This window comes from Betta splendens, chromosome 2 (genome assembly GCF_900634795.4).
Source record: "Betta splendens chromosome 2, fBetSpl5.4, whole genome shotgun sequence".
Taxonomy (NCBI): Eukaryota; Metazoa; Chordata; class Actinopteri; order Anabantiformes; family Osphronemidae; genus Betta; species Betta splendens.
In genome coordinates this window covers 28064583-28090164 of record NC_040882.2, presented here as the reverse complement: position 1 = coordinate 28090164, position 25582 = coordinate 28064583, and the positions used below count along the sequence as shown (strand labels likewise).

At 47.7% G+C, this 25582-nt stretch overlaps 3 protein-coding genes and 1 pseudogene across 5 annotated transcripts; 2 read left to right on the top strand and 2 right to left on the bottom strand.

Annotated features, from left to right (window-relative positions):
* Positions 1-3: 3 nt before the first annotated feature.
* Positions 4-2487, top strand: LOC114843932 (PRELI domain-containing protein 1, mitochondrial-like; annotated as a pseudogene).
* Positions 2484-4625, bottom strand: LOC114851292 (uncharacterized). Its single transcript, XM_029143048.3, has 2 exons — positions 4082-4625; positions 2484-3993 (listed from the first exon to the last, which is right to left on the bottom strand). The coding sequence occupies exons 1-2, from the start codon at positions 4362-4364 to the stop codon at positions 3617-3619; spliced, it is 660 nt and encodes a 219-aa protein (XP_028998881.1). The 5' UTR covers positions 4365-4625; the 3' UTR covers positions 2484-3616.
* An 8675-nt stretch (positions 4626-13300) lies between these two features.
* LOC114851241 (uncharacterized) lies at positions 13301-20964 on the top strand. Its single transcript, XM_029142955.3, has 4 exons — positions 13301-13588; positions 13665-13826; positions 14143-14347; positions 14521-20964. The coding sequence occupies exons 1-4, from the start codon at positions 13444-13446 to the stop codon at positions 16397-16399; spliced, it is 2391 nt and encodes a 796-aa protein (XP_028998788.1). The 5' UTR covers positions 13301-13443; the 3' UTR covers positions 16400-20964.
* Positions 20308-24779, bottom strand: LOC114851252 (steroid 17-alpha-hydroxylase/17,20 lyase). 3 transcript variants are annotated; one of them, XM_055514398.1, is made up of 9 exons: positions 23943-24779; positions 23558-23678; positions 23233-23395; positions 22700-22929; positions 22545-22616; positions 22242-22457; positions 22009-22178; positions 21552-21655; positions 20308-21480 (listed from the first exon to the last, which is right to left on the bottom strand). In XM_055514398.1, exons 1-9 carry the CDS (start codon positions 24221-24223, stop codon positions 21215-21217), a joined length of 1623 nt encoding a protein of 540 aa, XP_055370373.1. In that variant the 5' UTR covers positions 24224-24779; the 3' UTR covers positions 20308-21214. The 3 variants fall into 3 exon arrangements, with proteins under 3 accessions (XP_055370373.1, XP_028998803.1, XP_028998804.1); XM_029142970.3 differs by having other exon boundaries at positions 22545-22631; positions 23943-24770; XM_029142971.3 differs by having other exon boundaries at positions 22545-22631; positions 23257-23395; positions 23943-24765.
* Positions 24780-25582: the final 803 nt, after the last annotated feature.

Genomic DNA, 25582 nt, shown 5'->3' with positions numbered 1-25582 from the left:
GTCATAGGGAGGTATTTCCATGGGGAGGTCCACATAAAGAGTCCGTGGCTCCAGTGTTGGCCGCCTTCTGGCAGCGCTACCCAAACCCTTACAGGTCCTTACACTTACACCACACTAAGGTCAGGGAAGCTGTGGAGACTAGTACTACGAGGCAGAGTTAGGACGTGTCCCTGTGTGTGTCCATTAGCACCCACGTCCTCACTGAGGATGTCTTGTACCGCGAGGTCACCCCTAACAACCACCTGCTGTCACGGCGACTGCTGACTGAAACCAACCGCCTGCCGGGCTGTGCGGAACGCGTCCTCCCCGGCCACGTGTTTGTTTGAGCAGGACCACAGTCGGCCATCTTGGACCATATGAGGAGGGAGGCCTGGATCTCCTCGTCTGACCCATACAGGTACACGCTGCTTATCACACAAAGCAGTGTTATCTAGGTTCTGTCAATGCAGTCATGCCTTCACTACTCTCTCGCTTTGTTTCCCAGGAGTTTGGTCTCACCAGGTTTAAATGAACCAAGTCAAAGCCATGAAGGGGCTGGAGTTGTCCTGGTCCAGGATTCAAAGTAAGACGGGCATATTTCTACCTTCATCATCCTGGATTTCTTGGGTTCTAACCCAGAAATGTTCCCACTGCTCTTAGTGAGGAAAGGAAAAGTTAGTGTTAGTTTGTGTATATTTAGTAACTCTAGTGATGGGTCCGGCACCACCGATGCGTCGGCGCCTGCGTCGAGCTCTTAGACCGAAACACTGTCGGTGCGCGTATCGCGTTAGTAAAGCACGTGACCGATACAGTTCCTGTATCAGTCACTGTCTGACGCGCCAGACTGTGTTTATAAGGAAGTGCATGTGTCGGGATGCATCTGCCGAATGGAATTCCTGAGCGTTTGCCGTTCATCGTCAAATTCATCTATAATTCATCTCATATCGGAAAATAAGGTGTCTTTTTTATTTAATTTAATAATAAAGTGAAAGTGTATTATTAAAATAATTAATTAATTTTAAAAAGTTTTCACTTGATCTATCTGAATTCAGATTAATTTCAAAGTGACTCTTAGTTTACTAATAATAGTATTTCATGCAGGTTAAATTTCGTATTTATTCGACAGAACTTTCCTATTTAAACCAAACCACCTCAGAGTTTTGACCCCAGCAACACTTCTAGACCCCAGATTTAATTCACTCTGGTTCCGCAGTTCCTCCAAGTGCAATGAGGCCGTCAGTAGACTGCAGTCAGAACAGCAGCTGTCTGCACCCACTTCAGGCATGTTATTCAGCATTATTTGTTTCTTGATGTTTGGAAATGGTGTACTAAAATGCCAGTGTGTTGTTTTTAGATAACCTTTGGCAAGATCTCCTCATTGCAGTGGGCAGAGAGACCACATTTGTTTAAAAAAAACAAAAAAAAAAACAAAGGCATCTTCATTCACAACATGTTCACTTAGATTTTTATGTTATGATACACTTTATCGACTGTATCTAAAAATATCAGATATGAAATAATACTATATAAAAATACAATGACTTAATTAAATTTTATTATTGTATATATTAGGTCATGGAGTCAGTGTCAGCTGAGTCTGTCATTTATGTTGCCTGTAGGGATTTTTAATGTCCAGCAGGTGTCAGTATTCAGTGACACAGTATCAATACAGTTTTGCAATGTGTCGAAACGTTTCATGACGCCTCATCTACCATCACTAAGTAACTCTATCTAAACATTAAACTTGGGATCAGGTCGGCAGCACAGTGTCTTTTAGACTAAATTGATCTAAAGCATCTAGATTTTTATATTACACTAAGACTAAACCATCATGATGCGGTAAACACAACCAAACCTTAGTGATGTTTTCTTATTAAATCAATTCCAGGTGAGCCTGCCCCTGAGCCGACAGACAAGCACAAGCCCCTCCCATCACAGACCACGCCCACCGCTACCCAGAAACCCCAGCAGTTTGTCTGAAGGACGTGGCTTCACTGTTACTCAATAATAATCAGTTGTTTGGTCACTCTTTTTTAAATACAAGCTACTTCAAAATTTGATCAAAGCTTCGTAAGATCACGAAAATTAGTTGTAGTTGACATTTGTCATTCTTTTGTATTTAATAACTTCATGAAGATTAAACATTTCCATTTCACTGACAGAAGATGTGCAAGGTTGACTTATCTTATGTGCATGGTCTGAATCAAAACATATTTATGTTGTTTATAGCAAAATTTTTTATGGTTAGATTTTTAGCTTTCATTGTTCAGATATTAGAAGCTTTGTGTTTTATTAGGATTTATGTTTTAATATATAATTGTCAACTTTAAAATAACTTTCCTGTTATTTGTGATGGTTGATGCATGTGTCGTGTCAAACAGAGCTTCTCTGCTGCTGAAGTTAAACTCGTTTAACAGATCTCCAGATTCCTTCAGATCGTCTGTGAGCTTCACTGGAATCCTGAAACGTTCAGACTGTAATAAAAGGCTGCACAACTCTTTGACTGAATTGCACTTAAACATGTATTTTTCACTGTTGACTGCTGTGACACTGTGGTTACAGAATAAACCTACAAACGGCTGCTGACATCTGCACATTAAAACCTAAACCCACACCTACACCTACAGTCAAACAGAAGCCTGCACTTAGAGAAGAACTAGCTTAATAAAAAAGTAGGATGTTAAAAAAAACAGCATTTTATATTTCATTTTCAAAATTTACTTTTCTTCACATTTTACTCGTGACAATATTTATACTCCAGTGAACGTTATACTTTCGGGAGTAAAACTGAAAATATCTGGAATTAAATGATAAAACCAAAAAATACATTTCTTATCATTCAAGGCACTTTTTGCCCTAAACACAACCACTTACATAAAGAAAAACAAAGTCAACAAGGATTGAACAGGTTCATGACTCAGACTCACAGCAAACAGATTGATACTCGTCACATTAACGGGTTCTAACACTGATCTACACCAGCGTACACTCAGGTACACAGCTGTGTGTGTAAGAACTGTAACTGAGAACTGATAATCCGCTCACAGACACAAACACTGCTACTTGGTCCACTTTCTAAAACAGGCTGAATGTAACATTTTTGCTTGACAAACATAATAACTTATGATCTGACAGCAGCTTGTTAAATGCCTCCTATTAATACATATTCACCGTTGAATCCACAGCGCGTGGAGCCGATAACGGGTGGACGTCGTGGTCGCTCTGACGCGTCCTCAGCCTCTGTCGCGCTGCAGTGCATCTGAACGGCGTTCTGAACCTCTGGCTCTGGCCTCCACCGCTGGAGAAGTCCCCTCATACGCCAGAGGGAGGACTCGCTGTGTGTGTGTGTGTGTGTGTGTGTGTGTGTGTGTGTGTGTGTGTGTGTGTGTGTGTGTGTGTGTGTGTGTGCCAGCGCTCCTGAAACAGCACCGCGTGCAGAGCCGTGAGCGGCAGCAGGAGGCGGAGCTCTGCGTTCCTACCGTTCGGCTGCTGCTCTCTGGTGCAGCTCCACCTGCGCCGCCGCATGGTCTGGATGAGCTGGATGAGGAAGGTGACGCCTTGGTCCAGGGGCTCGTCGCCGTGTGGACCCCTTTGTTGCGTGGTGCCGTCGGTTGATCTGCACCAAAACCACAGATGCTCAGCTGGGATGCGTTGTTTCGCTCGTGTGTGGGAGGAAGACGAGCAGCGCCCGAAGCTGCTGCCGCCGCCCTGTCTGAAGCCGCCACTTTAAGCACAGCTCCGACTGTGTGGAGGCGATGGCAGCGATCACAGCGGGTGGACAGTTAGATCCCAGCGCCTCATTCACTGGAGGTAAAGCTGCCCAGTGCATGTGTGACAACAACAAGACCGGAGTCATCAGGAAATGACTGAGCCGGACTGAAACCATGGGAGGAGCTAAAAGAGCTGCTGCTGAGTAGGTACTTGTTCTCTCTGATGAGTTCCTCTTCGTCTTCAGCCTCTGCAGGTCTTCCTTCGCCAGCTCACGGGAGGCTTCAACTCCAGTCAGTGTGTGACCTAAGACAGGAAGACAAGTGAGACGAGAAGTGGGGCTCGAGCTTCTGGAGGACCTGGGTTTGGCCTCTGCTTTATATTTTAAGCGGACCTGTACCAGAACCATCAGACTGAGTCCAACACAGAGCACCTTTAACCTTGATCGCAGATGATCCTGAGGGTGATGTCTCCGTACTCTGAAACACAGGACGGACACCATCAGACCCGTGTTCAGTTACTTTGTCAGAACATTCAGAACCAGTGGTTGTTCCTGAGCCATACGACCCAAACGGCCGCTGACCCTGGGTCAGTGTGCAAGAGGCTGCTAGACAGTACAGTCCCCCTCCGTTCACCACCTGCTGGTTGACTGAGCAGCAGGAGGGTCCTGTGTCCATGACGCTGACGTGTCTGTAGTCTGAGCCAATGGAGTGAATGAGGGCTCTACTTAAAGCTGCTGCACAGAATCCAACCTGGAATCTGTCAGAATGGACAGAATCTGTCGCTGCAGCAGCGCCCGCAGCCTCTCCATCATCTCTGTGGAACCAGAAAAACCACAGCGACCAGAGCCAGGACGACGGCCTCCACAGGAAGGAGGGCGTCTGAAAGTGAGCGTTTACTTCACTGCTGAAGGAAGGTGATACATGCAGGGTCTGTGCTCAGAACCAGTGAAACCAGCACCCGTGATGGGAACTCTCCTTCACACTGGTTCCAGGTGTCTCTACAGATGACGCTCACGTTTCCTGTGGGAGCAGAGGAGTCATCAGCTCTGTGTGAGCGCTGGAACCAGCCCTGCTCCTCCTCCTCCTGCTCCTCCTCCTCCTCCTGCTCCTCCTCCTGCTCCTCCTTCACCTGAAGCTGCCGCTCCGTCCAGCTCGGCCCTGACGCCGCTGAGCTGCTCGCCGTCGACCCGCTGCACAGACGCGTAGCTCCTGAACCCTGCCTCCAGACTCCCAGCGCACCAGCGCGTCCAGGACCGGACCCCACAGCAGAACCACGCTGACGTCAGGCGCCTCAGCTGCACAGAATCACTCCCTCACCCTCTGGGCATCACCACTTTTAGCATTTGAATATGTTCAACTCACCACCAACGAGTGTGACGGACACTTCATCTGCTGCTGCTCCGCTCACACAGACGCACCTTCAGCACAGACGCAGGTCCTCAGAGCTCAGTGTGCGGTCGGTCCGGCCCGACCCGCTGACCTGTAGGCGCCGTCCAGCGCAGCGGTTCTGCTCTGCTTTGGATCCTTCTCCTCCTCTCGTCCGTCGCGCTCCGCGTGAACCGTGCGCTGCGACGCGTCCTCCTCCGTCCACTCCACCGCAGTGACGCGTGCGGCGTGGGCTCCACCCACCACCCACACGGCAGCACCACGTCCTGACCGCTCTGTAGCAGTTTACCTGCAGGTTCACAAACAGATCAGTCTGAATGTACAGGAGCTGTAGCCAGAGGCTCCTGTTGGTTCCTACAACTCAATGAAACAACCACAAAATGAATTAACTGACCTACAGATGAACAGTCATCCTCACTGTCACAAGCTCCTTCATCTTGGTAATATGACCAGAATTATTAATATTATTATGTCTTTTTCACAGCTCAGACTTTGAATATATTTACCGCCTGTCATGAACTGAAAGTAATTTCACTTTCACTCCTCAGCTCAGACTCAGGTTTCACATGTGGATGAAACCTGCTGATCACATGGTTTCCAGGAAACTGACAGACAAAACAACTCCAGTGTGTCAGGTTGCAGTAAGGTCCACTGGACTAGCACACCCGTTGCTAGGCAACCAAGAGAAAAGTTTATCATCAATCTGCTTAAATTGTTATGCTTAACGTGCTGATTAGAAGCTGTAAATGCCGTCTGTTCATCAGATCTTTACCAGTAACAGGACTCAATACGACACCATCTTCAATGTTGACTTTTTATGTAAATCCAGCAGCAGTGGCAGAAATCCCTCGTTCAGCAGATGTTTTCACGTCTGTGTGACGGCGAAATCACTACTCACACACATGCAAAGACACTGACCTGCGGCCGAAGAGACGACAAACAGCAGGAAACAGACACAGAGGAGGCGAAACGCCGACTGCGGTCCAGTGAGCCGTCGTTCGTTCATCCGTCGTTCAGCCGCGCTTCAGAAACGTCTTGCGCCCGTATTACGCGCTTTACAGCAGAGAACAAAACACGCTCGTCGCGACTTCCTCTTTTCATAGCGACACGTCTGGTCTGTTCAAAATATTGAAAAATACGAAACAAAATATTGCATATATAGAAAAACTGTCGCCTAATGAAGATCTGTGTACTTTTACTGTAAAATTAAGCATTTATTATTATTTAAAACTACCATGTCATACTGTGAAACTTTTATAATTAATAACTTAACTTTGGTGCATAGTTCCAGGCTCAGACCACTTTCCCCTTGTTCTACTAGAGGTGTACTATTACCCCACAAAGATTTGTGTATTTTTACTGTATAGTTTTGGATTTATTAGTATTCAAAACTACCATGTCATACTGTAATACAGTCAACTTTGATCATTAATAACTTGACTTTGGTGCATAGTTCCAGGCTCAGACCACTTTCCCCTTGTTCTACTAGAAGTGTACTATCACCACACAAAGATTCATGTATTTTTACTGTATAGTTTATGATTTATTAGTATTCAAAACTACCATGTCATACTGTAACTGTATGGGCCGTATAGTCAACTTTAATCGTTAATAAGTAGACTTTGGTGCATAGTTCCAGGCCCAGACCACTTTCCCCTTGTTCTACTAGATGTGTACTATCATCACACAAAGATTCGTGTATTTTTACTGTATAGTTTTGGATTTAGCAGTACTTGAAAGTACTATGTCATACTGTAATACAGTCAACTTTGATCATTAATAACTTAACTTTGGTGCATAGTTCCAGGCTCAGACCACTTTCCTCTTGTTCTACTAGAGGTGTACTATTACCCCACAAAGATCTGTATATTTTTACTGTATAGTTTTGGATTTATTAGTACTCAAAACTACCAGTTCATACTGTAACTGTATAGGCCGTATAGTCAACTTTAATGATCAATAACTTGACTTTGGTGCATAGTTCCAGGCCCAGACCACTTTCCCCCTGATCTACTAGAGATGTACTATCACCCCACAAAGATTCGTGTATTTTTACTGTATAGTTTTGGATTTATTAGTATTCAAAACTACCATGTCATACTGTAACTGTATGGGCCGTATAGTCAACTTTAATCGTTAATAACTAGACTTTGGTGCATAGTTCCAAGCTCAGACCACTTTCCCCTTGTTCTACTAGATGTGTACTATCATCACACAAAGATTCGTGTATTTTTACTGTATAGTTTTGGATTTATTAGTACTTGAAAGTACTATGTCATACTGTAATACAGTCAACTTTGATAATCAATAACTAGACTTTAATGCATAGTTCCAGGCTCAGACCACATTCCCCCTGATCTACTAGAGATGTACTATCACCCCACAAAGATCTGTGTACTTTTACTGTATAGTTTAGGATTTTAGTAGTACCATGTTATGCCGAAATATGGCCCTTACAGTCAAGCATAAAACCAATAAGTACTGCACTACAAACAGTGTAGTGTGTAACTTTCTTTTTTATTGTTTTAAGTCTGTATTGTGAAGAGAGAATAATTGCATTAAATGTAATCCTGAATATTTGGTTATATACATTTTGTATTTACATTTTAGTGTTCAAAACTAGATATTACAATGTGTAAGAACAGAGACGGCAATAACTTTGATAAAACAAACTCCAGACATGGGAAATGGTTTAATGAGAACAAATAACGATTTCAGTATCCATCCATTTTCAACCGCTTTTTCTTGGGGTGGGTCGCGGGGGCAACAGTCTAAGCAAACTCCAAACTTCCCTCTCTCCGGACACTTCCTCCAGTTCAGCCCAGCCCAGGACCTGTTTGCCTTGGGAGACCCTACCAGGGGCATTTAGCCCCCGACAACATAGCTCCCGGGGTCATTCAGGCACACAAACTCCTCCACCACGTTAATGTATGTTTCACACATAAATATTCAGTTTTTGACTGTTCAATGACTTTATATTAAACATTAAACATTTAGTTTCAATATTAAAAGTCACACTTTGGAGTCCTAACAGATGGTAATAAAAGGATTTAATGTGTGTGTGCTTAGTCTCACTCACAGTTTTTTATATGAAAAGTAGCATAATCTGGGCCTGGAACTATGCACTAAAGTCAAGTTATTCATCATCATAGTTGAATCTAAGGCCCATAGAGTATTACAGTATGACATGGTAGTTTTGAATACTAATAAATCCAAAACTATACAGTAAAAATACACGAATCTTTGTGGGGTGATAGTACACATCTAGTAGAACAAGGGGAAAGTGGTCTGAGCCTGGAACTATGCACCAAAGTCTAGTTATTAACGATTAAAGTTGACTATACGGCCCATACAGTTACAGTATGACATAGTACTTTCAAGTACTAATAAATCATAAACTGTACAGTAAAAATATACAGATCTTTGTGGGGTAATAGTACACATCTAGTAGAACAAGGGGAAAGTGGTCTGAGCCTGGAACTATGCACCAAAGTCAAGTTATTGATTATCAAAGTTGACTGTATTACAGTATGACATAGTACTTTCAAGTACTAATAAATCCTAAACTATACAGTAAAAATACATGAATCTTTGTGTGGTGATAGTACACATCTAGTAGAACAAGGGGAAAGTGGTCTGGGCCTGGAACTATGCACCAAAGTCAAGTTATTGATCATTAAAGTTGACTATACGGCCTATACAGTTACAGTATGAACTGGTAGTTTTGAGTACTAATAAATCCAAAACTATACAGTAAAAATATACAGATCTTTGTGGGGTAATAGTACACCTCTAGTAGAACAAGAGGAAAGTGGTCTGAGCCTGGAACTATGCACCAAAGTCAAGTTATTAATGATCAAAGTTGACTGTATTACAGTATGAACTGGTAGTTTTGAGTACTAATAAATCCAAAACTATACAGTAAAAATATACAGATCTTTGTGGGGTAATAGTACACATCTAGTAGAACAAGGGGAAAGTGGTCTGGGCCTGGAACTATGCACCAAAGTCTACTTATTAACGATTAAAGTTGACTATACGGCCCATACAGTTACAGTATGACATGGTAGTTTTGAATACTAATAAATCATAAACTATACAGTAAAAATACATGAATCTTTGTGTGGTGATAGTACACTTCTAGTAGAACAAGGGGAAAGTGGTCTGAGCCTGGAACTATGCACCAAAGTCAAGTTATTAATGATCAAAGTTGACTGTATTACAGTATGAACTGGTAGTTTTGAATACTAATAAATCCAAAACTATACAGTAAAAATACACAAATCTTTGTGGGGTAATAGTACACCTCTAGTAGAACAAGGGGAAAGTGGTCTGAGCCTGGAACTATGCACCAAAGTTAAGTTATTAATTATAAAAGTTTCACAGTATGACATGGTAGTTTTAAATAATAATAAATGCTTAATTTTACAGTAAAAGTATACAGATCTTCATTAGGCGACAGTTTTTCTATATATGCAATATTTTGTTTCGTATTTTTCAATATTTTGAACAGACCAGACGTGTCGCTATGAAAAGAGGAAGTCGCGACGAGCGTGTTTTGTTCTCTGCTGTAAAGCGCGTAATACGGGCGCAAGACGTTTCTGAAGCGCGGCTGAACGACGGATGAACGAACGACGGCTCACTGGACCGCAGTGAAACGCCGCTAACGGGGCTTTCATGCTGAACTAACTGACAAACGAAACCAGCAAACGGAAAGGAAGGCGTTTGCCTCTGCCGGGAGCAAACACGAGCTGCTGCCGCGGGAGGCGCCTGGAGCACGTGCGCTTGGCTCGAGCGTCAGCTGCGGAAGCGTCCACGGCCGAGTCCGGTGAAGAAACCTAGGTTACACGAGCCGCAGGCATGCGCAGTGAGGTCACGTGACTCGAGTAGCGTTTCGTTTCGGTTCGAGGTACTTTCTGTTCGCGATTACTGTACTTAAGGAAGTGTTGTACTTTAATAGTGTTGTATTGTTACACCAACTTAAGAAACAATATTCTGCTTGATTAAACATTTGTATAATTAAAAGTTGGAAAATTAGTAATGGCAGTTGAAGCGTTACTTTACAACTGCACCGTAAATCGACATTATTATTTAGTTATTATCCTGAAAATGACTCCTTCTCCATAACTTTCAGTGCAGAACGTTCTGCAACCACCAGAGGGAAACACGATACGAGGAAAAGTCTGGGTTTCACACTGTACGTATATGAAGTTCTAATCATGATCTTGGACACATAAATGAAAAATTAACATTATCCTGCAGATTAGTGCAGTGCCCTTTTTAATTTTAAGTTACTGTAATTACTGCACTGCAGCTTTTTAGAAATAATAAAAAAATACCACTATATAAAACTAATACATGCTAAACACATTTCAAACCTCTGCATTTATTATTTTATTTATTAAATAATTTATACCCTAAATATAGAAAACAAAACCGTCTAAGAAAAAAATAATGCCGTTAAAAGGACACTACAGGACAGAAAGGAGAAAAGAACAAAGTGAGACAAAGTAAAATAGGTAATGAAACAAAACAATCTTTTTTGTTTTGCTCATCTTGCCAAACTGTATTATTGTATATAGACAGAAATTACAAACTCTTCCTCAGTCTAAAAAATAAAAACGCTCTCTTGTTGCTAAGATCGGCAGCCTCCTTCATCATGAGCGCTGATTGGCCTGCGCCCTGTTGGATCTGGCCAATCAGAAGCCAGAGCGTCCACCAGGCGAATCCATAACCTCTTTTTTTAATCGTCCCTTCTAAATGTATTATCGACACTAGATTTATATGTGAACGCTTTGTGCATCTTGTTCTTTTGTTGTTTTATTTATTTTCTTCCACCTCCATGGAGACATGTTTATAGAAAGCAAGGCATTTGTTGCACACAGAAGGTAAAACGGCTGTGGCAGCGTCAGTACTACCGTTGGGGAAACTAATGAAATGTGATGCGTCGTGTTATTTCAGTTATTTCCCTCAGTGCTGTCATCGACAGACAGGCCCCGTCCTGCAAACAGTGGGTGCCGTTACTGGTTCACGGCTGTAATGGCGGGCTGTCGAGTTCGAAAAGAACAGGGACATTCTCCATTTCCGGTTTGAGAAACGCTTGTTCATTTGGAAGAAATTAAAGTGCGGACGAGTTATAACCCTGTCTTTATTTAATCTCTCCACGCCTGTCATGTAAGCGTTTATGTTTAAGTCTTTATAATTACATATGCATATTCAAACTCCAACTAAAACGTTGCTGCCTAACAGACGAACACTTGTGTGGTGGTTCTTCATTGTCACTGCTTGTGTAAGTTATTACATTAACTGTATTGGGCTCGTTCATGTGAGCATATAAGGTCACTTATTCTAACCTCCGGCCTTTGATTTTTAGTCAAAAGTGGAAATGACTTTTTCTTTCGTTTGACTTGACTCTTATTTTGAAATCTACCCGCGTAGCGCGGCGGAAGTGGGCCGTCTCGTTCCACGTCCGCTTGACGCGCCGCTCTGGCGCTGATGGCGGCGGGGCTCGCGGAGGGTCGCACCGAGGAGGGAGCGCGAGGAGGCGTGGAACCGGAGACGCGGAGAGAGGAGGCCCCGGCGGCGGCGAGCAGCGACGCACAGACCGCCATCACACCGACGGCGGCGGCGGCGCCCTGACGGTGGAAAGGTACGGCTGTTTTGTTGCTTCGCCGCGGGGGACGGCTTTCCGTCAACATAAACACGGTGCTGCGGTCACGGGCTCCGGGACGCGCCGTGTCTCATGTGTGGGAGGATTCTGCGCTTGTCAGATTCGCCTTTGCGGTGATTGTGCGGCGTTCACTGACTGGTGATTAGACATGTTTACCTCTGCAAGGGCTGTCGTTTTACCTGTGCGCGTGCGTGCATGCATGTGCGCGTATGTGTGTGTGCAGCACTGCAGCACGCTGGCACCGCTCTGTAGGAAGTCCTCCGCTCAGACCTGAAGCCTGGAGGTTTGACGGATCACGGAGCTTCGTGCTTTGTTCCAGACGCAGGGACTCACGTCACGGTCTCGTTGTGTGCCGTTGATGGTGTGATGCGTTGAGCTGAGCTCTGGAGTCTGGACTCACCAGCGCCAGTGTCACCTACGGAAGCCAGCGTCCAGCAGCTGCTCTGCAGCGGCTGATGTCAGGGTGAAGAAGTTCACCATCAGCAACGGCTCAAACAAAGAGCCGTTAATGTGGAACAACGGGCGTGTGTCCAGAGCTGACGGGACGTGGACGCAGGAAACAATGCTGGAACTCAGATTCAGCCAGAAGCCTGTTTGATCGCGCAGTGATGACACTCGGTCGGTGGATAATCTGGGGACTGTTTGAGCTGCAGGCTTTTCGTTTTGACTTTAACTGAGGTGTTTCAGTCACTGAAGCACAGACAGATGTCATATTAATGTAGAAACACAGCAGTTGCATAGGGTCCAGGCCAGTGAAGGCATCACGTGAGCGGTGGGAACACATGCATGTGTGCGACATGTGAGGGAGCACTGTGCTTTGAGCCGCAGCGGTGCTGAATTTCAAACAGGCCTCTCGTAGTGGACGCTTCAGCTGCGTCTGACGTGCTGTCCAGCTCTCATCAATCAACTATTGTCTGCTTTCTCCTCTCTCCAGTACAGAACCTCCTGTTGCCTCCATCCTGTGCCGCTCCACCAGCAGGTCCTTGTCCTCCAGGGTTTGCTAGCAGAGGATACATCAGCTCGCCTGGAACGACACCCTGAGCGCATTAGGCCGATTTACGCAGACCTCCCACGTCCGAGGCCCTGAATCCTCCACAGGCGTCGTAGTCGCTGGCAATGAGCCCAGGACGTCTCTGACCCACTGGTCATTCTGGCAGAATCTCCACCGTTAAATTCTCTCAGCTGCTCTGAACATGTAGATTAGATATTTACCTCCTGAAGCTACTTCTTGTTAGCAGCTAATCGCTAACACACTGAGCTGAACACATATTTTTTCCCCCAAAGATTCAGTGAAAAACCAAATCACCTGAAAATGTAGAGCGAGTCCGCCCAGGACCACGTGCTCAGCGGCTAGCGGCTGCTCAGCGGCTAGCGGCTGCTCAGCGGCTAGCGGCTGCTCAGCGGCTAGCGGCTGCTCAGCGGCTAGCGGCTGCTCAGCGGCTAGCGGCTGCTCAGCGGCTAGCGGCTGCTCAGCGGCTAGCGGCTAGCGGCTGCTCAGCGGCTAGCGGCTGCTCAGCGGCTAGCGGCTAGCGGCTGCTCAGCGGCTAGCGGCTAGCGGCTGCTCAGCGGCTAGCGGCTGCTCAGCGGCTAGCGGCTGCCCAGCGGCTAGCGGCTGCCCAGCGGCTAGCGGCTGCTCAGCGGCTAGTGGTGGGAGGGAGACGGTGGCGTGGGGCTGAGTCCAGACAGAGCAGGGGTGCGATGGAGTACCACTCCGGTGGCAGCCTGCCCCTGCTGGGGAGACCGCGGTACTGCCCCGGGGCCAGCGCCAACGGGGGATACTTGTGTGAAACGGGTCACTGCTGTGGAGAGACGGGCTGCTGCACCTACTACTACGAGCTCTGGTGTAAGTGGCCTCTGGAGTGAAGCCCTGGCTCTTGGCTGATGTTCTGTAGGTTCTGTAACGGGGCCTGTGTGTGCAGGGTTCTGGCTGCTGTGGACCGTCCTCATCCTGTTCAGCTGTTGCTGTGCCTACAGACACCGTCGAGCCAAACTGCGGGTCCAGCAGCAGCAGCGGCAGAGGGAGATCAGCCTGCTGGCCTACCACGGAGCCAACTCCTACCCCTCCTCCATGCTGGACCTCAGTAAGACCTCACTCAGCGTCAGGCAGCGCAGTGCTCGTTGCTTTCAGTGTGTTTGTGTGATCGGTGTCGAGCGATGTGTGGCTGTGCAGCTCAGTGGCAGTTTACAGCTCAGTCTCGAGTTCGCATTAGGATCAGAGCTGACCTTCACATAATAATCCAGGTCAGAGTTTTCCTGGACTTTTTAACCACCTCTCTGTGTTGGCTTCTGTCCAAGGACCTTCAGTTGGTTATTAGAATTATTCCTTCCTGTGATTATGACGTAAAAGCCCACAGTACGACGTATTTTGTGTCCACTTGCTCCATTCCTGTGTTCCAGGTTTCCTGGCGTCCCTGAAGCTGCCGTCGTACGAGGAGGTAGCAGCTCAGCCCTCCACCCCTCCTCCACCCTACAGCTCTGTGTTCACCACCCCCCGATACCCGCAGCCCCCCCGCGCCGCGGACCCCCACCTGCTGACGCAGCACGACCCCCTGCTGCACCGGCCGCTTAGCGATGGTCCCTCCTCCCTGAGCTCCGACAACAGGTGAGCTTTCTGAATGATGGCAGAGTCAGGATGCCATCGTTAGCTTCTGCGTAAAGGCTTTTACCACAATCTTAGCTTGTCTAGTGTCACATTCAGTTCAATTTCTAAACCATTTAGGCCTTAATAAAAGGTGTGGCGGTGGATGAGCTCTGTGCTGCGTCTCCTTCCTGTAGCTCCAGTTGTTCCTGTGACTCCTGCTGCCCGTCATCTCCATGCAGCTCCTCTCTCTCAGCACCTATCACCTATGAGACAGACACTAGCCACGCTTCCACGCCCAGCGAGGCCACGCCCCTCACTCTTGATGTCACCATGGAGACCATCGCCGCCGCCACCTCGTGCTTGGAGGTAAATGAGACGCGGCTTTCTCCTGACAGACTGGTTCCCAGAGGTGCCGTCTGTGATACAGATGCTGCCAGACCACAGGAACCTGTTGCCACGGAGTCATCGGTTCCCAACCAGACTGTTACCGTTGCCCTCGTTACAAGGGCTGCCTCGCCTCTCTCCTCTCCTGGTACTAATGTGGCTGCTGGAACTACATCCCCCATAATGCAACAGTGTGCCCCAGCAGTCAGCACCTGTAGCCTCTGTAACCAACCCAGTCCAAACGTTGCTGATGTACCGCTCCCCTCCATCCAAATAATAACCACAGATGAGTGTCCCCAGATGAACCCAGGCCCCTCAGGCCCAACAGTTAACACGTGTGACGGTCCCACAACCACCAGAACCCCAGAACCCCTAACAAGGACCTTTAACGCAGCCACTGTTCTATCTGGCCCGGTCTCAGTACCAGCCACAGGTGGTGGTGGAAGCTTGGCCACAATGACAGGCTCGACTAGTCCCACAGCCTGTGACCCAAACTCCAGCCTTCTGCTAAAGCCAGCATCTTCAGACCTCAGCCAAAGTCCAATTAGTTCTGACGCAGTACCTACAGACTTGATCCAAGTCACAGAACCAGTATCCACAAACCTTTTTCCCCTGCCAGGCCCAGTACCTACCAGCCTTACCTGCACTTCACGTGCAGAGTCTACAATAATTACCCATGTTCTGGGAGAGGTACCTACAAACTTGAGCCAAGGCCTAGAACCCGAACCCGAACCCACAAAGGTCACCTCAGTGCCACAAGCACAGTATAAAACCACCTCTGTGCATCATTTCACACTTGATTCCATTCTAAATCTGAAGCCTACTCGTGCTACAGATGCAGCCGCCGCCTCATGTGAGCCACTCGTGTGCCAGAACACAGAACCTTCTAGTGGCTCAGCTGTGGTTCTAGTTCCTCCCAGCCCAGAGTCTGCAGCTGTTGGTCCTGTTGTATTTGACCTTGATCCCTCTGCCCAGGCTTTTCATAGGCCTGGTTCTGGTTCTGCTCCTCCTTCCTCTCCCAGCTCTTTCTGCCCGGCCATAAACATAGAGTCTGAAGCCTCCCTTGCTCCTGTTCAAACACCCTCCCCCGCTCTCTCCCCAACCCCGCCCCCACGCCTTCCTTCTCCTTCCGCCTCCCTTCCTGCTCCATCTTTACTTCTGGATCCTCTCACTGCTCTGCACCAGTCAGACAAAGGTGGGTCTTCGGGCCATGCGTCCTCGCTGTCTCCCTCACCTCGTGCCACTCAGTCCCCTCCTAAACAGACCCTGTTCTCCCCCTGTGTGGACGTGTTTGAACCGGGGCCTCCAAACTGGAAGGACGGGGAGGAGGATCATGAGGAGGAGGGTAATGAAGACGAGGATGAGGATGACGTTGCAGCTGATGAGAGCCAGTATAGACATCGTCGACTGACCGGGGATTCTGGAATCGAGGTATGTAGGTGTCGGGTGGACGAGGAAGATGAGGAAGAGGAGGACGATGAAGAGAAGGGGGAAAGGATGAAAGAGGGTAGGAGAGGAGGAGGGGGGGAGAAGGACGACCCTGATCTCCATGACAGTGTGGACTGCCCTGCCAGGGGTCAGATAATCACAGGGGAGGGACTCACACTGTGTAACCAGCCCCCGACCTCCAGCACCGCACCAACGTCCGAGGACAGCGGCAAAGTTGTCATCGTGATGGAGACGGTGTGATCACCAAGTGGACTGACCTGCACCATCCAAACCAGGGTGAATAGAGGTCAAGTGAAGTGTTACATCACATGTTCAGCAGCTGTCAGTCAGACCAACACGTGCATCAGATGAGGAAACAGGAGCTCATAAACATTAGTGATGGTGTGTTTGCTTCTATAGTGACTGGTTTTAGGAATCTCTGAAAAGTAAAACCTCAGTCTCACAAATACTGCAGTGCTTCTTCATGTTTGAGTTGTCTGGACCGTTGTCAGTCAGTGATGAAACAGCTTGTGAAGCCTGGACAGAGGCGAGGTCTTTGGGAAGTTGGAACTGCTCACATTGAAGCAACCAGTTGTTGGTCGTTGAAGTGATTAGTTGCCCGTCGACCTAAGGAGCCCGTACGGCGCCTGCCTGGTTTTACATTCTGATCCCAATCTGGTTTTCAGGATCCAGTAAGAACACAAAGTTACCAACAACCAGCACATACGTCAACCTTCTCCCCTGTCCTTTAGTTTGTCTTCACCCCATTGTTTTCATGACATAAACCAAACTACAAACACACAATTCACTTGTTTTGGTCTCTGCTTCTGGGACTTCTGGGTCCACAGACCCTTTGTAGCTGTGGTGCTGAGTCGTAGTAGCCATTGTTTCATCCAGTCATCAGCTAGTGTAGTCCTGTCCCGTGTCTGCTGCTCTGCCGAGTCTGCTCATTAGCTAAACCTTAGCCAGTAGCTATGTTAGCATGCTAACGGTGGTTGCTTCCACTGTCTGCTGCACGTGGCCAGATGTTCTCCTGTTTAGTGGGTGATGCTGTAAGGATCGATCATTAATGTGGAAATGTAGCGGTCACACAGTTCACACAGCTGCAGACGTTCCCAGCAGGACCAGTCTGGTCTACAGGCCCCTGACTAATACAACCATGCGCAAGATGTTTGCATCAAAGTCTGCAGACATGTTTCCTGTACATTAAGACTTGGAGCAAACATCAGATTGTCTGTCTGACGTCGGCCGCTACTGAAAAAAGTTGCACATTTAACAGGCAACGCCTCGTTTGTCTCGTCTGATGACGGAGGCTTGGAAACAAATACGCTGTTTAGAAAATGGAGGGAGACGATGTAGGAGGATGATTCACTCTGACTGACAGAGGGAAAACTGATTCATTCATCAGTGGGGATGTTTTTGGCCAAGTCTGTCAGGAAAGCGGAGTTAGGTGGGTGGTTGATGGAAGAGGAGGACGGCGTCTCAGACCTCGCGTTTAACTCCAGCCTCATGCAGAGTTTCATCAGGATCAGTCGGTTTCCTGTGCGTCGGCTTTGACACGTAGAAATCAACAATGGGCACTTTCAGAAAGAAACAAAGCAGCGAACAGAACAGAGGCAGGATCACGTCATCATTCTGTGGCGACACCACAGCTGTGTCTGAACGCCTGCACCCTCCTTCAACAGCATCCAGAGCTCAAAGACTGACTTCACATCGTCCTGCAGAGTTCAGCAACAGGTCGAACTGCTCCTTCAGGGTTTAGTGATGTTTAGTACGCTGTCAGTGCTTGTTTCCTCACTCAAACAATAACGCTACACTATATTTTGTCAATGACATTTGTGTAGTACATGCTGGTGTGTTCAGAAACACCATTAGCTTCGAGCTGAAGTTAGTGAAGAGCAATATTTTTCATCAGCAGGAGTCTGTATGTAAATAATCTTCCCAGAAACATCAAAGCGTGTGAGGTTGGGTTGACAGCAAAGCAATGCACTGTTGGTGCCACTTAGGTGATTGATGTGTTAAGGATGAGGATATGTTGAAACCCCCTGGGAGTCATTCAAAGGCAGCAGCTTTGTAACCATGGACACATGGTACAGTCTTTATTGGGAGCGACACGTCTCTTTCATTGTTTTATACCTTTTGCTACAAAGTGCGTTTGTTTTGCCGGGGTCACGTAATCACACTCATAAATGCATGTTGACATTTAGCGCGTGGGACCTTGGCCACTAAGAGTCCCGCCCCCCGCCGCCTGTAGCTGCAGGTGATTGGTCCATTCTGCTCAGTTCTGGACACGACCGTTTCCCTACACTCCAGTAATTACAGCTTTTATCTAGCGCTTTGCTCTGAACTGGCTGATCTTCCACTCATTTACATTCTGCTGCGAGTGCTCTGAGACTTTTGACACGTTGGTTCCACTAAAAGCCGGTGAACCTCAGCAGTTCCTGGTCAGACTGAAGCCATGAATGTACTGAAGGAACCTGATACCCAGGTGATTCTCAGGCGGGTTTTCATGGATTTAGTGACAGTAATATTCTGGTAGTGTTGATCAAATACCTGAGTAGCCACATTCTCCCCATGATGTTGGATGTGGGTTGTTTGTCTGTTACAGACCATCATGTGTGCAGCGCAATGAATATTTAGTTCCCCACCGGTCTCTGTCTAGTTTAACGTAGGGATTTGTTTTATGTTTCATCATGGCGGTGGCCGTGAGTCCTACTGACGACCCCTGACCCTCGTGTCCACGCTGCAGCCATACTCAGCCTTCCCACACTTCGCCCATTTGTTGCAGTGGCCAGTGTTGGACTTCTTTCCAACAAAAGCAGCGTCCATGGAGAGGCCGGTCAACGTGGGATAAATGACCCCTGGATGTTTTCTGCATGGTCGGTTTGGAAGCTAACATGCACCAGTTGGGAAACGTACACAGATGGATCAAACTTACCTTCCCTTCTGTTTTTTTAAGCCTCTGTGAGTAAGTTTGTAGGAATCTGGACATCAGGTAGCTCACAGATTCTCACAGATTCTCTGATGACGTCTTGTCATGGACTGATCGACTGGATGCAGGCTAAGTGTTTGCCTGAGGACGAAGGAGCTGTCGACACTGAGGGACCGAGCTCCAGGATGACACCCAGCTGTCGATGTTGTGGTTGATGTTGTGGTGGATGGTGTTTTTGTTTACCTGAACTAATAAGGTTATATATCTCCATGGTTACTGAGTGCCATTTCTACTTGACAGCTGTTACTACTTAGCATTAGATAGAGCTGCTCTCGCTCTGTGTGGGTGTGGACTAGGCTAGAATGAGTGGAGAGACGAGGTCAGAGGTATGTCTGTGTTTCAGGTTCCCAAAGGTTCATCAGCTGAGATCAGCCTCCTTCAGGGACGTGAGGGTTGGACCTTCACCTCACAGCACCAGAGGAGTTGTTAAACCCCCCAAACGCTGTCGTTGACTCATCTGTTGAACTCTAATGTTTATCTCAAACATTAGGGCTAATGAAAAATAGCTAAAACTATTTTCTAATTCTAATCTCTATTTTTGAAAACGTCTGGATCTTGGTCTGATCTTCTCTAAGGTCTCTTGGCTCTAGTGGCACCATTGTTCACTTCCTAATGAAGAGATGTAAAATCTTCAGCTGAGTGAAGGCTGAGAAGACTCGAGGCTGATGTTGGGGTGAAACGAAGCATTGGGAACCACACTTTGTCTGTTTTTGTTATGAATTTAACTTTCAGTGGATGAAACATTAAACAATGGTCTTTTCTGTAGAGTTTTGCACTGACTGGGTTCACATCAGCACGTCAGCTCTGGTTTCTATCTATAAAAGCTTCAAACAGCTTTTCTATTGTCAGTAACCGCATTGTACGTTTTGGTGAGAGTTGCTAGTGATGCATCACTGCAGGTTCCCAAGCCATAAATAGAAGTATTCTTTAAATCCATCTGCAAGAGATGTTCAATAGGTTTTACGTGCTTTTACGTTGTTTTTGTGGTGAAAAGTTGGCTTCACACTTTGCCGACATGATACGACCCAGTTATTAGATGCAGCTGTTGGAAGCTTCTCAGACCTTCAGCCCAGAGCTGCTATTTGTTGTCAGCTGGACCTTTTTACCGGTGATTTTGAATTCTTCCTGTCCTTGATCCCCACATGCACATAAAAACCAAGATAACAAACAAGCAAGCAAAGCTTTAGTTGGTTTAATTTGATTAAAAGGTGACAGAACATTGCTGAGGATGTTAAATAGACAATATTAATCCTAAAAAAAAGGCGGAAACAAACCCTAGAAGCCTTTGGATGAACATTAACAAACTATTAGGACACGAAGGAAGCCAAGATTTTAGAACAAACGAGGAGACAATGAGAAGCTGAAGGACAGTTTTCAGCTTGAGTGTGTTTGTTCTCCATTCGTTGTGGACCCAGGACTGACTGAGGAGTGAACCTAGTCAAAGGTCTGTTTAACTCTAGATTTTGGAATCATAATGTTTGATCAATGTTCACATGTTTTGTGAGGAGACTGGAAGCAGTTTCTCATCGAGTGTTTGGCAAAATTAGCGAATTTACTAAAATCTCACTCTGTCGTAGAAGCACTTTCCTCACTGAGCATCGATAGTTTCTTTTTCCAATCTCTTCTGTCTTTCCTGTTTGCAGAGTTGAATTAAGAATCAAAGAGATTTGTCTTTGATTTGAAATTCTTGTAATATGAGAACAATGCTAATTGTTAGTAATACTAACTTAGTGTGTATGTTTGTTTGTTTGTTTGTATGTGTGTGACCTAACTTAACCAGCCTGTTCTAAATGTGTGTGAAGATATTCAATAAAATAAAATGTTAGATTCTGAACCCGTTTGTCTGTTTGTGCAGCGGAGCCACGATCATCCATCTGCTTAGTCATCACATTCCTCCTGGTTTTGATGAGCCTCAGACAAAAGGAATCAATATGTTTACATTTGAATTAACTGAGGAATGTTTTGTTCCGTAGATACAAACATGTCAGAAAGCCTCTAATAAGTAAATCAGAGTCACCTTTACGCTGCTCTATTGGATAAAAGCCTTTTATCTTTCTTTCCTGGTTCTTTGCCCTGACTGTCGTTTACTTTGCTCCATTCTCCCACCCTGGCCTCGGAGTCACCACAACCTTAAAGGGCAACGGCTGCAAGACGACGCCCAGCTGCCCCTGCAGGTTGGGCAGGGGAGCCCCGTCTGGCAGCCTGAAGCTCATTCGCTGCAGCAGAGAGGACAGGAAGAGGAACAGTTCCAGCCTGGCCAGTGATTCGCCAACGCAGACCCGAGGTCCAGCTCCGAATGGCAGGAAGCACGTAGGCGTGACCTTCTGACCCCGGTCGTCAAGAAAACGATCTGGAAAGATGGGAAAGCAAACAGGGTCAGATGAGAAGCTCCTTTAATGTTTGTGCTTGTATGTACTTTACCTGGGTTGAACAGGTCCGGTTTGTCCCAGTGTTGTGGGTCATGATGAATTGACCACATGTTGACCAAGACACGGGTTCCACGGCAGATGGAATGGCCCCCGATGCTACAGGATGGACAGGATGGATCAACATGACGCTGGAAGCTAGCGTGGCCTCCCTGTTAGCTCAGAGGTTTAGCTAACAGCTAAACGTCTGTGAGCACACGCTGCATCAAGTGCAGCAACACGAGGTGCCACTGCTTCATCAGCTCCACATCAGTATTTATCCTTTGCCACTTTTAGCTCCTGTTGAGCTAAACTAATAGACGATACTTTAACGTCTAACTTACTAAACATGAATATTATGCTCTATAGTGTTTAATGTGAAGGCACTTCAACTACTGCAGTGATGCCTGGAGATCCTTAAAGTAACAGGACATGATCCTTGAGACCGGAGCCCACGGAGCCTGTGCCGTTACCTGCTGTCGGTCATGGCCGTGTGTGGGATCAGCACCGGGCTGACGGGCCGGATCCGCATGCCCTCGTTAATGACGCAGTCCAGGTAGGTCAGCTGGCTGCGGTCGGACACGCTCACCGCCCGCTCGGCTCCCACCTTCTCATCCAGCTCCCTCTGGAGCCGGTCCTGCACCTGAGGGTTTCACTCACTCACTGCTGGTTCACAGGGAGCGGCGCTGCCACCGCAGCCTCTTACCTCCGGGTGGTGCAGCAGGTAGGCCAGGATCCACAGCAGCGTGGTGGACGTGGTCTCCACCCCCGCTCCGAACGCCTCCGCCGCCGTCATCAGGACGTGGTCGTCTGTGATGCTCTCGCCCTCCGACCCACGCGACCTTTGACCTCGGCGGCTGCCGCTCTGGCCTTTGAGCAGCGCGTCCAGAAGGTCTCGGGGTTCGCCGTCGCTCAGCGAAGCCTGGACACGGGTCCAAGAGTGACACATTCCTGGAGCCACTCCATCTTCATCAATCATCAGAATCATTGTGGGTCACGGAGCACTGACCTTGTGTTCCTCCAGTTTGCGCGTCAGCAGTCGGTCCCTCACTGTGATACAGTCCTTCAGTTTGCTCAGAACCTTGTTTGGAAGAACCTGAGGGTGGACGCGGGTTAAGGAGCACAGCCAGTATCAACAGTAGGTCCGCGTGCAGGGGGTCGTACCCTGATCCAGGGGTAGATGTCCACCAGCGCTCCGCTGGCGATCGTCTGGACTATGCCATCATTGTACCGGACCACCTCCTGCAGCTCGGCGTCGCCATGGCGATAGGTGGAGCTGAACACCAGCGTGCACACGACGTTGGTGACGGCCCTGATCACGGCAGGCGCGGGGTCAAAGCCTCGCGTCCCTCCAGATAAGAGCTGGACGCACAGGCCGTCCACCGAGGACGAGACTGGAGAGAGATGGAGTCAGAACAGAACCCAGGAGACACGTCTCACACTCCAACTCTCAGCACACGCCGCGGAACCACAGCCTCATCACACACAGTTGTTACTCAGTGAATGAACCGTATAATGAGATGCACCATGGACCTCCGGGTGGAGTCGGTGGAGTTAAACTCAGCTGCTTCTGGACTCAACGTGACAGATGTAGCATGTGTTTGTATTAGCTGTATTTAGTGGTATAATGTGTAGTACTGTAAATGTCTGAAGTACTTGTACGTGAATAAACTTCTCTTAGGTGTTTGCTGTTTTACAGTGTAGTGATGGTGATAAAGCACCGATGTCCTGCAGCCGTCCGGTTCCTTCTCCAAACAGAGCGAAGGAGCTGTGGACCAGGCGGCGGTGGAGCTTCCACCGCGGCGAGTAGTCTGCGAAGGCGATGTCTTTGCCGCCGCGGGTCAGAAGGTCGGTGGTCACCTGCCCAGACGGAGCGTGAGCGGCACATGCAGCTTCATTCAACTACTTTACACTTTTAGATTCTTTTAGATTAGATTTATTATTCATGACAATGAAAACAATCCTGAAGTTCTGTTGATGAACGGAGCTTCTGAGCGTTTGCGTTGTCATAGTAACCGTCACCATGCGCGGCCGTCCGGCGAAGTCCCTCCCTCTGTGCAGCAGCACCTCCCTGGCGTTTTGATGGCCGTTCACCACCACGGTGTAATGAGGCCCGAGGTAGAGGGCGAACAGGGGCCCGAGTCTACGACACAGGCACACTTCACTCACACACGAGCCACACGCTGCTTCACGCTTCGCACTGGTTTGACTGGGAGAAAACACACTTTTGAATCTTGCAAGGAAAAAAGCCAGATACATTTTTGAGTTAAAAACACTAATGAGCATTTTGGAACAAAGCCTTTTACAACTAAACGATGCTTCAAAGACATTAATGAATGATCTGGTCCTTTTAGGTTGTTGACACATTATGGGCCCTTTACAGCAGTAACCAGTGGTAGAGTCTCACCTTTGGGCCAGCTGGCAGAAGAGCAGGTGTGGGGGGAGGCCTCCTCCCAGCCACGGCAGGCTCCCCAGGACCGGGACCCTCGGCAGACACGGGATGGAGGCTCGGGCTTCAGAACCAGGACGACGTGGGATCAGAAAGCAGACCAGCGACACAGAAAGGAAGAAGACGAGGAGCAGCGATGGAGAGAAGGAAGGGAGCAAGGAGAGGAGCTGGGAGAAGGAAGGGAGCGAGGAGAGGAGCTGGGAGAAGGAAGGGAGCGAGGAGAGGAGCTGGGAGAACATGGCTGCGAGGAACTGAAGGCGGAGGCCGAGGGGTCGGCTTTTAAGGAGTCCTCGCACAAAGGAACCTTGGAGGGGTCAAAGGTCACGTGTGGGCCGGCCTCAGACTGACCGTGGGTTTATCTCGCTCAGCCAACCTTGATGTTATCAGCTGTCAGACGTCCGTGGGCAGCGTCGCATCCGTTATGAGGCTTCAGCGTCGAGACGGAGCGTTTACGTCAGGAGACGAAGAACCAGGAGGACGTGGGGTCTTCTTTTACTGTGATCATAAGGGATATGTTGTTATAATGTTGTTGGATTGTTATGCTGTTGTTATATTGTTATAAAGTTGTTGTGTTGTTATAATTATGTTATGTTGTTGTGTAGTTCTTTTGTTATGTTGTTATGTTCTTATGTTGTTGTTATGCTGTTATAATTTTGTTGTGTTCTTATGTTGTTGTTATGCTGTTATAATGTGGTTGTGTTCTTATGTTGCTGTTGTGTTGTGTTATGTTGTTATAATGTTGTTGTTGTGTTGTCTCGTTCTGTACCCTTCCTTTTGACCTTTTGTGTCTCTTGGACTGATTACGTTGTGTATATTCCCTTCTGACCTACACACGTGTCTCGTCGCTGGTCTGAAGCAGTCTAGCCAGAGCCGCCTAGTGGCCGAGCGAGGAACTACAGCAGGATCCGCTGCAGACCTTCTAATGCAGAAGTCCTGAGCCGCTGGTGCTCTGGGGGTTTTTACCGCTTTGTTGTCGTTTGTTTGTTTCAGTGAATAATTAGGGAACAGGTGACGTCCGTCAGTGTGAACAAAGTGTGTGCAGTGAGGAGAGTGTGATGAATGTGAACGTCAAAGATCCACTGTGGACTGCGAGCGTCTGACCCGTTTGCTGTTCGACGCGTGAGAACGGCTGCAGACGAACGCGTCTGACGCCACGCAGCGTGAATGTGTGTGATGTGTAACAGGTGGAGGCGGCGCCATGGCAACAGCCTCCTCCCTCCCCCACGCTCACATCCTTCCATCACCCTGCATGTCGCGCTCAGTCCATGCTCCTGCGAGCGTCCGCTTCTCTCTGCGTCGTCAGCTGATTGGTCGCGCGTCGCTGTGATTTGTCTCAGACAAAGGTCCAGCACTATTTTTGTCAGTCTGGTTGCAAACACACGCAAGCGCCGCCTGAACACGGTGCTGAGGAGCAGCCAGCATCCGCAGATGGAGCGTGACCCCAGCTCCACGCGGGGCCAAATGTCCACGCGGGTCCGGTCCACGTCTTCAGGCTCCTCTTGGAGCTAAAAACATGTTTGTGGCTGTTTTTAATCTCTGCAGCTGTTTGCCTTCTTTTTTCATGTCACATTTGTAAACGTGTGGCTCTGTTGTTATTT

Coding starts and splice junctions, on each gene's coding strand:
- LOC114851241 (XM_029142955.3), top strand. CDS start 13,444: ATGGAGTACCACTCCGGTGGCAGCCTGCCCCTGCTGGGGAGACCGCGG. Junction 13,827..14,142: donor CTCCTCCATGCTGGACCTCA/GTAAGACCTCAC, acceptor CCTGTGTTCCAG/GTTTCCTGGCGTCCCTGAAG. Junction 14,348..14,520: donor TCCCTGAGCTCCGACAACAG/GTGAGCTTTCTG, acceptor TCCTTCCTGTAG/CTCCAGTTGTTCCTGTGACT.
- LOC114851292 (XM_029143048.3), bottom strand. CDS start 4,364: ATGGACACAGGACCCTCCTGCTGCTCAGTCAACCAGCAGGTGGTGAAC. Junction 3,994..4,081: donor GTCTGATGGTTCTGGTACAG/GTCCGCTTAAAA, acceptor TTCCTGTCTTAG/GTCACACACTGACTGGAGTT.
- LOC114851252 (XM_029142970.3), bottom strand. CDS start 24,223: ATGTTCTCCCAGCTCCTCTCCTCGCTCCCTTCCTTCTCCCAGCTCCTC. Junction 22,930..23,232: donor TTTATCACCATCACTACACT/GTAAAACAGCAA, acceptor ATCTCTCTCCAG/TCTCGTCCTCGGTGGACGGC. Junction 22,458..22,544: donor GCAAACTGGAGGAACACAAG/GTCAGTGCTCCG, acceptor ACCCGTGTCCAG/GCTTCGCTGAGCGACGGCGA.